This window comes from Citrus sinensis, chromosome 7 (genome assembly GCF_022201045.2).
Source record: "Citrus sinensis cultivar Valencia sweet orange chromosome 7, DVS_A1.0, whole genome shotgun sequence".
Lineage (NCBI taxonomy): Eukaryota > Viridiplantae > Streptophyta > Magnoliopsida > Sapindales > Rutaceae > Citrus > Citrus sinensis.
In genome coordinates, this window is record NC_068562.1 from 28,926,717 (window position 1) to 28,937,987 (window position 11,271).

Here is an 11,271-nt window from a genome sequence, read left to right on the forward strand (position 1 = left end):
TGAATTGGACTTGGTTGGTTTGGATAAGGATGATGCATGCATGAGGATTTTTTACATTCATACGAAGACCATCATGAGCTACAGTGTGATTCATTTCCCACTCTCGGATTTAATTCAAATTTTCAATTAAATTATATCTGTATAAGGCTTTGGTTCATGTGTATGCACCGTGCATGAGTGGGCCTTCCACGCGAACTAGACAGAAAGTTATTCTTTGGTTCAAAACAATTTTAATAGGACTTCGGAGCATTACACAATTTTTTTTTTTTAATGAAGGGAGAAAGGTACGTTGAAATTAATTTTTAATTTTTAATTTTCATCTCTTTAATGCTGCCACTATAAAAATATTATGAGGATTAATTGCAATTTTTTTTTTTATCTCGATAAATGATATCATATTAAAAGAAAAAGTAAGAAATCATTCTGCACTGAATCCGAAAATGTCCATCCCATCCTTGAGAAGGAGCGTTAGATCCTTTGAATGTAAAATCATCATCTAAGGGCCAGTGATTAACTTTATCGTGGTCCTCGGAACATGAGGTCGAAGCCCACAACATTTTAAGATAAAAGTTGAGGTGGCAAAGCCACGGCCTGCCGCAAGCAACACTAGAAAGGACAAAAACCGCATTGAATTCCAAAAGCTTCACAAATCAACTAAACCCATAGAATTAGTCAAATACCTCCCCAACTCCCAACCAACCACACTCCACCGCGTGTAAAGTCCCTGCTTCTCGCTGCCAGCTGCCGGTCACCTCTCTTACGTGGCACCTCTGGATTGGATGTCCTACATCAAAAGAAAGGGTACCTTGAAGTTGACGAGGGAAAAAAAATAATAATTAAACAAACCAGAATAAATCAAAATTAATAAAAAAACTCATAGCATAGGCTTGAAGGATTATATATACCGAGATAAGGTGACCAAATAATGCATAGAGTGAAAACACAAAGTGAGGACACCACAAAAAAATTATAAAAAAAAAAATTTGTGTGTTTTGAGGTTCAAGCTTCAAGCTTTTGCAATTGTGTTTGATAAAAATTTTCTCTTTAAATTCTCCCCCTTCTGTGATTCCCCCCACTTCTCTGAATCCCCTTCTGTCATCAACTGTCTTTCAATTAAAGCTTGTGTTTTGAAGGTGAAAAATTGTTCGTTTCTCAAATCCAAACAAGCCCGCGAGGGTTGTTTTTGAAAGCCAGGTGATTCCAGATTGCGGTCCAGGTTCTTTTTTTTTTTTTGTGGGGGATAAATTTTTAGTGTTTTTTTTTTCGCCAATCAGCTAAGAGGGTTGATTTTTGTTCCCTCAAAGTTGCTACTTTTCTTTTCTTCTTAACGTACATAAATTTCAAAGAAACAGGATTTGTTTTTATAAAATCTTGTGAAAAATTATGGCAGCAGCTATAGATATGTACAATAGCAGCAGGAGCATCTCAGATCCTTTCAGGGAAGAGTTGATGAAAGCACTTGAACCTTTTATGAACATTGCTTCTTCCAATTGTTCTTCTTCTTCTGGTTTCTCATCTTCTTCTTACTCTTCTTACTCTCCAACCACTTCTTCAGAAGCCAACTTTTTTTACCCTGATGGTTATAACCTTTGCTCCCCATCATATGACACCCCTATGTTTTCTCAAGGGTTGATGAGTTTTGAGCAGCAACCAATTAGTTCTCTTGGGCTAAATCATCTCACCCCTTCTCAGATTCTCCAAATCCAAGCCCAAATCAACTTCCAACAACAGCAGCAGCAGCAAGTAGCTTCTCTAGCCTCAAGAGCGTCCATTTCAAGTCCAAAAAGCAACTTGCTCAGCCCAAAAGCAGTCCCAATGAAGCATGTCAGCAACGCTCAAGTTGCCAAGCCAACAAAGCTTTACAGGGGTGTGAGACAGAGGCACTGGGGCAAATGGGTTGCTGAAATAAGACTCCCCAAGAACAGAACCAGGCTTTGGCTTGGCACTTTTGATACAGCTGAAGAAGCAGCTTTGGCCTATGACCAAGCTGCTTATAAGCTAAGAGGAGAGTTTGCAAGACTCAATTTCCCGCACCTCAAGCATCATGGAGCTCATGTCACTGGTGAATTTGGTGATTACAAGCCTCTTCATGCTTCCGTTGATGCAAAATTGCAAGCCATCTGCCAAAACTTGGCTCTTAACAACAACGTGCAGAAACAAACATCCAAGCAGCAGCAGCAGCAGCAGCAGGAGGCTGAAACAAAACCAGTGTTGTTACCAGCTACTGCTGCTAACATAAAGGTTGAGAACACATCAGCAACTTCATTATCATCACCAACACCAGATCATTCATTATCTGATGCTGGCTCATCATCACCAGAATCTGACATATCTTTCTTAGACTTCAATGACACCAAGTGGGAAACTGAAATGGATGCTTTTGGCTTGGAGAAATACCCTTCTGTGGAAATTGATTGGGAAGCTATTAGAAAATTATCTGAGTTTTAATTATTTAGTCTTGCTATATTTTCTAGGTCGGTTTGTATTTTCCCTTTTTTTTTTAAGAGAGTCTAAAGAGTGGCATCTGCAATGAAATTTTTGACACTTGCAGAGTTGCTATTTAGTCTTAATTTAGTAGGTTTAAGTTCAAGAAGAGTCATGTTAATATGTGATGTTATTACTAGCCAGGTGCTATGTGATCTCTCCGGATTGGTCAGGCTGGTGTTTTTTCTTCCATGCTGTGACTATGGGGAATTTGATCTTCTTGTTGAAGTTATCATGGTTGTATTTTGTAAACAATTTCAGCTTTTGAATATATTTATGTATTATATATATTTCTGTGCAAAGCACGGATGTGGTGAGCATGTGATTGTGTTGGGTCCTTTTGTACGTTGTGTACTTCTGTGGCTCTCAAAGCGCTTGTACTGTTGAAGTGCTTATCTGAAAGTCTTCAGAAACTGTATAAACGTTCTCTTGCAATTGAATTTTTATAGTGTGAAATGAAGAAATTTTCTTGATGAACGGGGAAAAAGAATGAGAGTTTGTGAGACAATCTAATTCTTGAGTACAATTATGAGTTTGTGAATAACATAGGCCAATATCTCAATTCTCAATCAAACAAAAATGTAGTCCAAGATAAATTTTAGCCATGGCATTTACGTTTTTTATTTTTATTTTTTTGCACACATATTCTAGAATGATATTAATCCATTGAAAATATTTTAATAATTGATGCATCGGAAGATTGAGTTCAGAAATAAAGAATAGAATAAATTTATGTTCATTCAAAATATAATTTCTTGAATTTAGGGGTTAAAGACTTGTTGATTCTGCAGAATATTGATAATTAACTAAAATTAAATACTTACACAAAGATTTAAAATCTCAAAATATTATTAAAAATTAAAATTTGCCTTTAAAGGCTACAAGAGAAAATTATTTATATTAGTAATAATTATCTTAAATCATGAAGTAAAGGGAAAACAAAATTTTAAATTAGAAAGGAAAATAAAATTACTAAACCTTAGTTAATAAGAAAACTAATTCTACTATAATATAAATTCCTAATATGCATTAATAATCAAAACATATATTACCATTTTATTAAAATTTTAGTTTAATTGGCTGTGAAGGTGCATTGTGTCAATGATCACATGAGTTTAAATAATAAAAAAAATAAAGATTAGTATTTAATGAGTGCAATTTTTAGTTCTTTATTCATGTTGTTTCTTAAAAAAAAATTAAAATAATAAATTTAATTATTTAATCTTATTGCTTATTTATACCAATTCAAAAACTTCGGAGAATTTTTATTGACAAAAGACTTGGTGATCGAAAATCAATTAGTGTCAATCAGTGGACAAGAAAACATTTTACAAAACTAAAAAGTGTGAAATTATTTCATCTTATGACACTCTAATCTAATTTGTAATTTTAAAATTTTTTTAAAAAAATCCTAATACTCGGATACATGGCTAATCTTTTGAAATCGGATCGAGTGCCAAACTTTTTGTAATTTTTTTAATGGAACAATTACAACAAATATATGATAAAGATTTAATCGCTTGCACAACATAAAGTTAATCTAAATCCTAATCTTTAAAAGATCTTATTGCATGTGTGCATCTATAATGTTGTGCGAATGAACTTGATTTTGCATATGCATTCTTATATATCGAATAACAAGAAATGTTCTTAAGACTTAGCCACGTGATTTAAAATAATTATATTTAGTAAGGTACATGAGTCTTCAAATCTTGAAAGAAATATAAAGATAAAAACTATTTCATTATGAGAATCAATCCAAATATGAGATCATGATAATTACTGGTAAAGCTAATTAAAAGGCTATACAATAATATGCATATGCTGTAACAGTAAAGATAGCAATTAATTAGCGAGTTGCTTCCTTGATTTCAGTCCAGCAATCTCCATATTCTATGAAACTAGGCAATTGTTTCCTCATCAAATCTCAATCAAACAGAAACATGGGCCAATCCGTCTAACAAAGGGTCAAACAATGAAAACGAAAATAATTTATTTTAAAATGGAAGCGTCTAGGAGTTATTTTCACCATCAGTTTAGATGGTATCTGTAGAAATCTTATCCTATGGCCACCATGAAAAATCCATTGGGAGCTCATAAAACAATGGTTATTGCTACGTAGCAGATACTAATATAGATTCTCAAGTACGCATGTTGTATTTTACAAACTGTAACTTGGAGCAATTTTCGGATGTTTTTCGATAAAACAACGTTGTATTTCTTTGTTTTACTGTAGAATATGTGTAATTTTGTAATTTATATTTTTTAGAATCCCTTATACATCCACACGATTTTTATTATTACACTGAAATCGTCTGAAATTAATTGATATGTTTGATTTATATCCATCTTCAAAGAAGGGATGTAATTTCTTTATTAGACAAAAGGAAGAAAAAAAAAGAATAAAGACAAGGTATACCTTATCTTGAGATTCTAATAAAGATAAGGAATTTTGAGGCCACCACCACTCACTAAAAAATCAAGTTTATCAAATATTCTTGTTCTTTCTTGTAAGCAAACAAAGACGAGTTCACATTGCCAAAATGAAAATTAAGAGAGAAAGGGCCTGTGAAAAGCCATTCTTGGGCGATGGGGAATCCTTCCAAATTAAAGCTTGTTACAATCTCTTATAACCATTCTTTCTTTGATCTTTTTCACACTTTTTTTTTTCTTTATTTTCTTTTCATTTATTATATATTATCATGTGATTTCAAAATTGCCAATGAAGTATTCATCATGTTACCTCAAAATTTTGTCCAAAAAGCATTCTCCAATGAGAGTCCAAAAGTTATGTGAATGTGGATGGGAATTGATGATACATGAAACTTGCATTTGTTAAAAAGCAATGATTCAGATTAAGGATTCCATGAATGGTGGAAACGAATTAAAGTGATCAAAATCCAAGGTGGCCATTTTACTTTACAGGTTTTGTTGATGTGGCTTTACACCCTAATTCAAGAAATAATTAAGCTCAAGCGAAAGAAATCCCTATGACTGTATAGATACGACTTTAAGGCCTTGCGCAAGCAGAAAATATGTTATAAAATTGATTCCTTAAAGTGAAATGAATCCATGCATAGAATTTTAACTTACAAAAGAAACGATGTGCGATGCACACGCAACAAGATTAATGGTTATGGACAGTTGAAATGTTCAATCTACTTCTTAATATTTGTCTTTACTATATAGTTGGTACTCGGTAGTTGGTAGTTGGAACTCGGAACTCTATCATGCATGTGATGGAAGAAAAGAAAAGAGATTTTGTGTAAAGTTATTTTGGCATATTAATGTTGAAAACATGTGAGTTTGTTGAAATCCGACTCAAAAGTTTAAATTGTAGGACCCGTTCACGTAAAATGTGGATAATTTTGATTTTTAATTCATGTGAGTTACCGAGAGATCGAGACATGACTCGGAAATGGTTAATTACTTTTAGTTCAATTGGATTTAGAGAGATCGACACACAATTTTATAGGATATGATCATTAGTTTTTATTTAAAAATAATGTCAGAAATCTGAATATTTTAAATTTTAATACTATATCATTTATCTATAGAATGATGAATATAAAAATTATTTATTTTTTTATTCTATTATTCAATTAATAAATGTCACATTAGTTAAGATTTAAATTAGTACTTGAATGTTGAAATATATAACAATACTCTTTTACTGCAATGATGAATATAGAATTACTTATTATTCTATTGGATAATGTTATTGGAATATTATCTTGTCACTTGGGCTGTGAGTTTATTATTTTTATTATTATTAGGGAAATTATCATTTGTATACCCTTAGTTTACCCATTTATCAAAAATACTATAACACTTTGAAGGTGTATCAATCGTTCACCATAAGTTGACAAAATGTATCTGCCGTCCACCAAACAGTTACTTGTTGTTTAAATAGGATGACACCAGAGGGGTAATTTGATCTTTTCATATTATACAAGTGATAATTTAAGAGTATACAAGTGATAATAAGAGAATTTAAGGGTATACAAGTGATAATTTTTCTTTACTTTAATTTAAATTTCAAGGGTAAAATTATCAATTCGCTATAATTCCGTTAACTTTCAAACGACAGCTAACGATTTGGTGGTCAGTAGATAGCTTTTGTCAATTTAGGGTGGATGATTGATACACCCTCAAAGTATTTTAGTGTTTTTGATAACAGAACAAATATAAGATATACGAATGATAATTTTCCTTATTATTATTATTATTATTATTATTATTATTATTATTATTATTATTATTATTATTTATTAAAGAGTTAAAAGTAGTTTAATTAAACACACATTTAATTCATTAAAGTGTTGTTACGTGAATATATATACGGGGTAAATACTCGTTTGGTCTTTATATTTTAAAAAATATCTCAATACTCCCATAAAGTTATATATGTTACATTCTTCACCTTTATTTTTTTTCTTTCCTTTTACAATAATACTCTTCCAACAGTATTCTTGACATTAGTTAATTTATTTATTAAAAAAATTAATCATCAAATTAACCAATAATTATTTATAAGTAAATTAACCATAAAGATTAGTGTGAAAGAAGTAGTATTTTTAATACTTGTGCAACAGTCGTACTAATAATTATTTATAAATAAATTAATATCAGTCAACTTAAAGCAGTTTTCAATATCCTTACAATAATATTACTAATGATTATTTTATAAAAAAAATTAATTTACTAAATTAACTCTAATGCAAAATAATAGTTTAAAAGATTGTGTAACTTTTTATTTCACTTTCAAGATTAATTTAATAAATTATCATTTTTTATTAATATCCTGTAGAATATTGTTGCAAGGGTATCATTGTAAAAGGAAAAAAAAATGCAGATAACAGAATAACATATTTAATAAAAAGGATATTTTGAGGTATCTTTTAAATATATGAACCAATGAATACTTAACTAAAAAATATAGAGACTAAACAGTCATTTATCCCCTTTTTTTTGGTTTATCGAAGTTGAAATTTTTTAATTTGATTTACATGGAAGACGTTACTCGTCTAAATTTTAACTCAAGCAATCAACCTACTGACTTGGAAATTAATAGTGCTCGCGCAATTAACCTGTGTATCATCAACAATAAACAAATCGCCAACTAACGATGTAATCAATTAACGTAATTTAGCTGATAAGAAAATTTAATAGCTAAAGGTAAAAGTATCGGTGTACTATTGTGGTGTGTGTAAAATGTTCATTGTCTCTTTCAAAACCTAAGTTGATTTAATTGAACGCAAATTATCTCTTTTGTTGAAGGGTGAATAATTTTCGGTTTGATTCAAAGAAACCAAATTGAATCAGTGGAGAGACAGGGAAAAAATAAAAAATAAAAAATGTAATTGGGAGAAAAATGTTTCAAAAGAAATAAAGAGAACGTAGAAAGAAGAAGGCATATGACATTACCATTAATGGATTGGACTACCTAGCTAATTTTAGGCTTCCCATTACTTAATTGTTCAGCCCACTCATTTGAAATGGGCCTCAATCGTGATTATTTGCAGATTAGACCAACATTAAATGGCCCCCATTTAATTAGAGGGAAAATACACCTCAAACACTTATGGAAAATAACTCAAAACTAGAGCTGGCAAAACAGGTTATCGGGTCGTGTTCGTGTCGTGTCAAATTTAGGTCGATCCAAACCCGACCCATTTAATAATCGTGTCAAAATATTGAGACCCAAACCCGATACGGAAAAATAATCGGGTTACCCAATAACCCGTTTAATATCTATATATTGAACAAAAGTTATATAAAATATTTACACACTATCATACATACGTGTGTACATAAATACATACATACATACATACATAATTTATCGATATTATAAAATATACATATCTACCAATATATTACACATGTACACTATTGAGGTTTTAATTATATATATATATATATATATAATATTATATATCAATATTATAAAATATACATGTCTATCAATTTTTACACATTTACACTATTGAAACTCTAAATGTATGTAAAATTTTATAAATAAAACATTGTGTTTATATTCACCCTTTTAAAGAATAAAAAAAAAGAAAATCATCTCTAATATTTGAGTTTTAATTATAAGAATATGTAAATTATTTTAAAATAGAAAATATAATCGGGTCATTGATCGGGTAAATGGGTCAAGAATTTTAACCCAAACCCGATACGGAAAAAAATCGTGTTGACCCGGACCCGACCCATTTAATAATCGTGTTAAATTTGACGACTCATACCCATTTATTTATGTCGTGTTCGTCTCGGGTAATCGGGTCGTGTCAAATTTTGCCAGCTCTACTCAAAACTATCCTAACATTTCAAAAAAGATGTTTAGATTTCAAGTTATCAATAAATTTATTTTTAACTTGTAATTACCATTATCTCCCTCTACCATGCAAATCAATATATTAACTTGTCCATTTTGTCTATAAATCATTAATAAAATTACAAACGTACCCTTATTTATAAGGGTTGGTTAATATTTATTTTTCCTAATTGCTCATCATCAGATTCAAATTCTTCTTCTTCTTCTTCTTCATTAACAGGTGTTCGTGTCGTTGTCTATCAATAGGTTGGAATTTTGTTGTTCATGCCATTGTTCATCAACAGGATTGGAATCACTACAAGAAAATTGATATTTTATTACAAAAAAATTAGTCATTAAAGATAAAAAATTACTCACCTTATATCTTTTATGACAAAAAATAAATTGTCACATGTTAGTCGTAGAAAGACCGTCTTAAAAAGTTCTAGCGACCAAAATTATTTTCGTCATGTTAAAAATATGTTTTTGTGACAACAATCATTGTCTTAAAATTAAGTTAAAATTGTTTCAAATGGTATTCAAAATGGTCAAATTAGATATTAAAAAATGCAATTGATGACACTTCATATTTGTCACAATAAGTGATTTATAGTGACTATAATATTTGTTTCAATACGTGGTTTATTGTGACTATAATATTTGTCTCAATATGTGATTTATAATAACTATAATATTTGTCTCAAGAGTGTGAAAATATAGTCTCAATAATTACTAAAAATCATCATTTTAGAGATTTGAAGATACAATTAGCGACGCTATTTTTTTTGTTATTGAAGTTTAGATATCACGACGTTATATAATCATCTTAAGTAGTTGTCGTTTGTGACAATTTTTGCAAATACAAATGGTAATTAATTTAGTTTCAAATTTGTTTTAAGAACAATTTATATAGCCTCACATGAATTTTAATAACAATATGTAGCCATAGAATTTAAAATTTAATGACAAAAGAACTTTAAAGAGAAAAATATTATTAACATAAATCCATGAAAATCCATGAAATGGTATACAATTATCAGTTGTTGATACAATTATCATTCCTTTAGTTAATCCAGAAATACTCAATCAATGGCAGCAAGTACAACTAAAATCCACAAAGCTTTTGCAACCCAGAAATCCCGCAAGTCAACCTTATACGACCTAGAAATCAAGTCCAACAACACCTGTACAAAGTAAAAAAACAACTCAATCAACCATAGGCAATTTGCAAACCAAATAACCACAAATGAACCATGTAAATGACAAGAAATTAACCCAACCACAAATCAACAAAGGCAACATTTTATCATGCTCAATCCTCAATAGAAATTATGTTATTTCTTTCTTTTAAAGTATTTGTTAACATTTAGATTGGGCTCCTACGCCAAAAAAAAAAATAAAAAAAAAACACACACACACACACACAGAACAACCTGCAATCTCCAGCAATCATAAAGTTCATACATATGAGAAAAGAATGCTTGATATTGATTAAAAAAAAAGCAGAGAAAAGAAAAATGCAGTTTATGAATATTCATAGAAAATGGAACTTTAGTTCGATTTTAATTCTCAAAAGGTTTTTGTAGCATGGTTCACATGTAACAAATCAAATCCAAAACAAATGATGTTTAGTCTTTTAGGTTGGCAAAAGCTACTGGACCAATCTCATGATTATCTTCAAGCTTGATACATATAAATGCATTCTAGAAAAATATGGATCCCAGGAAAATACATAATTTAAAATCTTTACTTACAGATTCGATAAAGTTCATTTTCTTATCATCATCATTTGTCTGCATTCGTCTCCTTCTATAATAATGCGGATCCTAATACATTACATGATTTAAGAAGGGAACACAGTTATATGAAGTTTTTTAGAATAAAGTCTGCAGTTAGATGAAAATTGGAAAGTTATTTCAGTTCAATTTCATACTTCTTAATAAGTGGTTTCATATAATTAATTTTGAACTGTTAAAATATTAGGAATATTACCGAGGTCTGAAACTAAAAAATATTTACCAAAATAGATCAGATGGAAGGAGGTAAATATTGAATCTTGAATCAAATGACCTGCATCGTCTTTGTCTCCCATGATCATCATCATCATCACGGCTTTCAAGAACTAAATGGTGAATACCTTTCTTCTATAAAGGATCCAACAATAATAACAAACATTTGCTATGATTTTAGTGTCAATTTCAAAATATATCTATTACTTGAAAGGATGGCAATAACTCCAGTAAAGACAATAACAATTGAAGCTATGAGAGTTGTCCCAAAAAGAACCCTGATTGAATACTTAACAGTAGCCTGCAAAGCAAATGATGCATCACCTTATGGCCAACGTACAAATTATATAGCATAAACTCTTTTTTCAAGAACAAAATTCTGACACAGAATAGTATTGCAGTTGATTATCAATCACAAGTTCTACTTTAACCTGAATGATTTGGCAGCAAGCTTTG

The 11,271-nt window shown here is 30.4% G+C and overlaps 1 protein-coding gene across 1 annotated transcript; it reads left to right on the forward strand.

The window, feature by feature from the left end:
- Positions 1-916: 916 nt before the first annotated feature.
- Positions 917-2,772, forward strand: LOC102614278 (ethylene-responsive transcription factor RAP2-4-like). Its single transcript, XM_006464153.4, has one exon. The coding sequence runs from the start codon at positions 1,384-1,386 to the stop codon at positions 2,446-2,448; it is 1,065 nt and encodes a 354-aa protein (XP_006464216.1). The 5' UTR covers positions 917-1,383; the 3' UTR covers positions 2,449-2,772.
- The last annotated feature ends 8,499 nt before the right edge of the window (positions 2,773-11,271 follow it).

Excerpts from the sequence above, each read along its gene's own strand:
- LOC102614278 (XM_006464153.4), top strand. The coding sequence starts at position 1,384 with ATGGCAGCAGCTATAGATATGTACAATAGCAGCAGGAGCATCTCAGAT.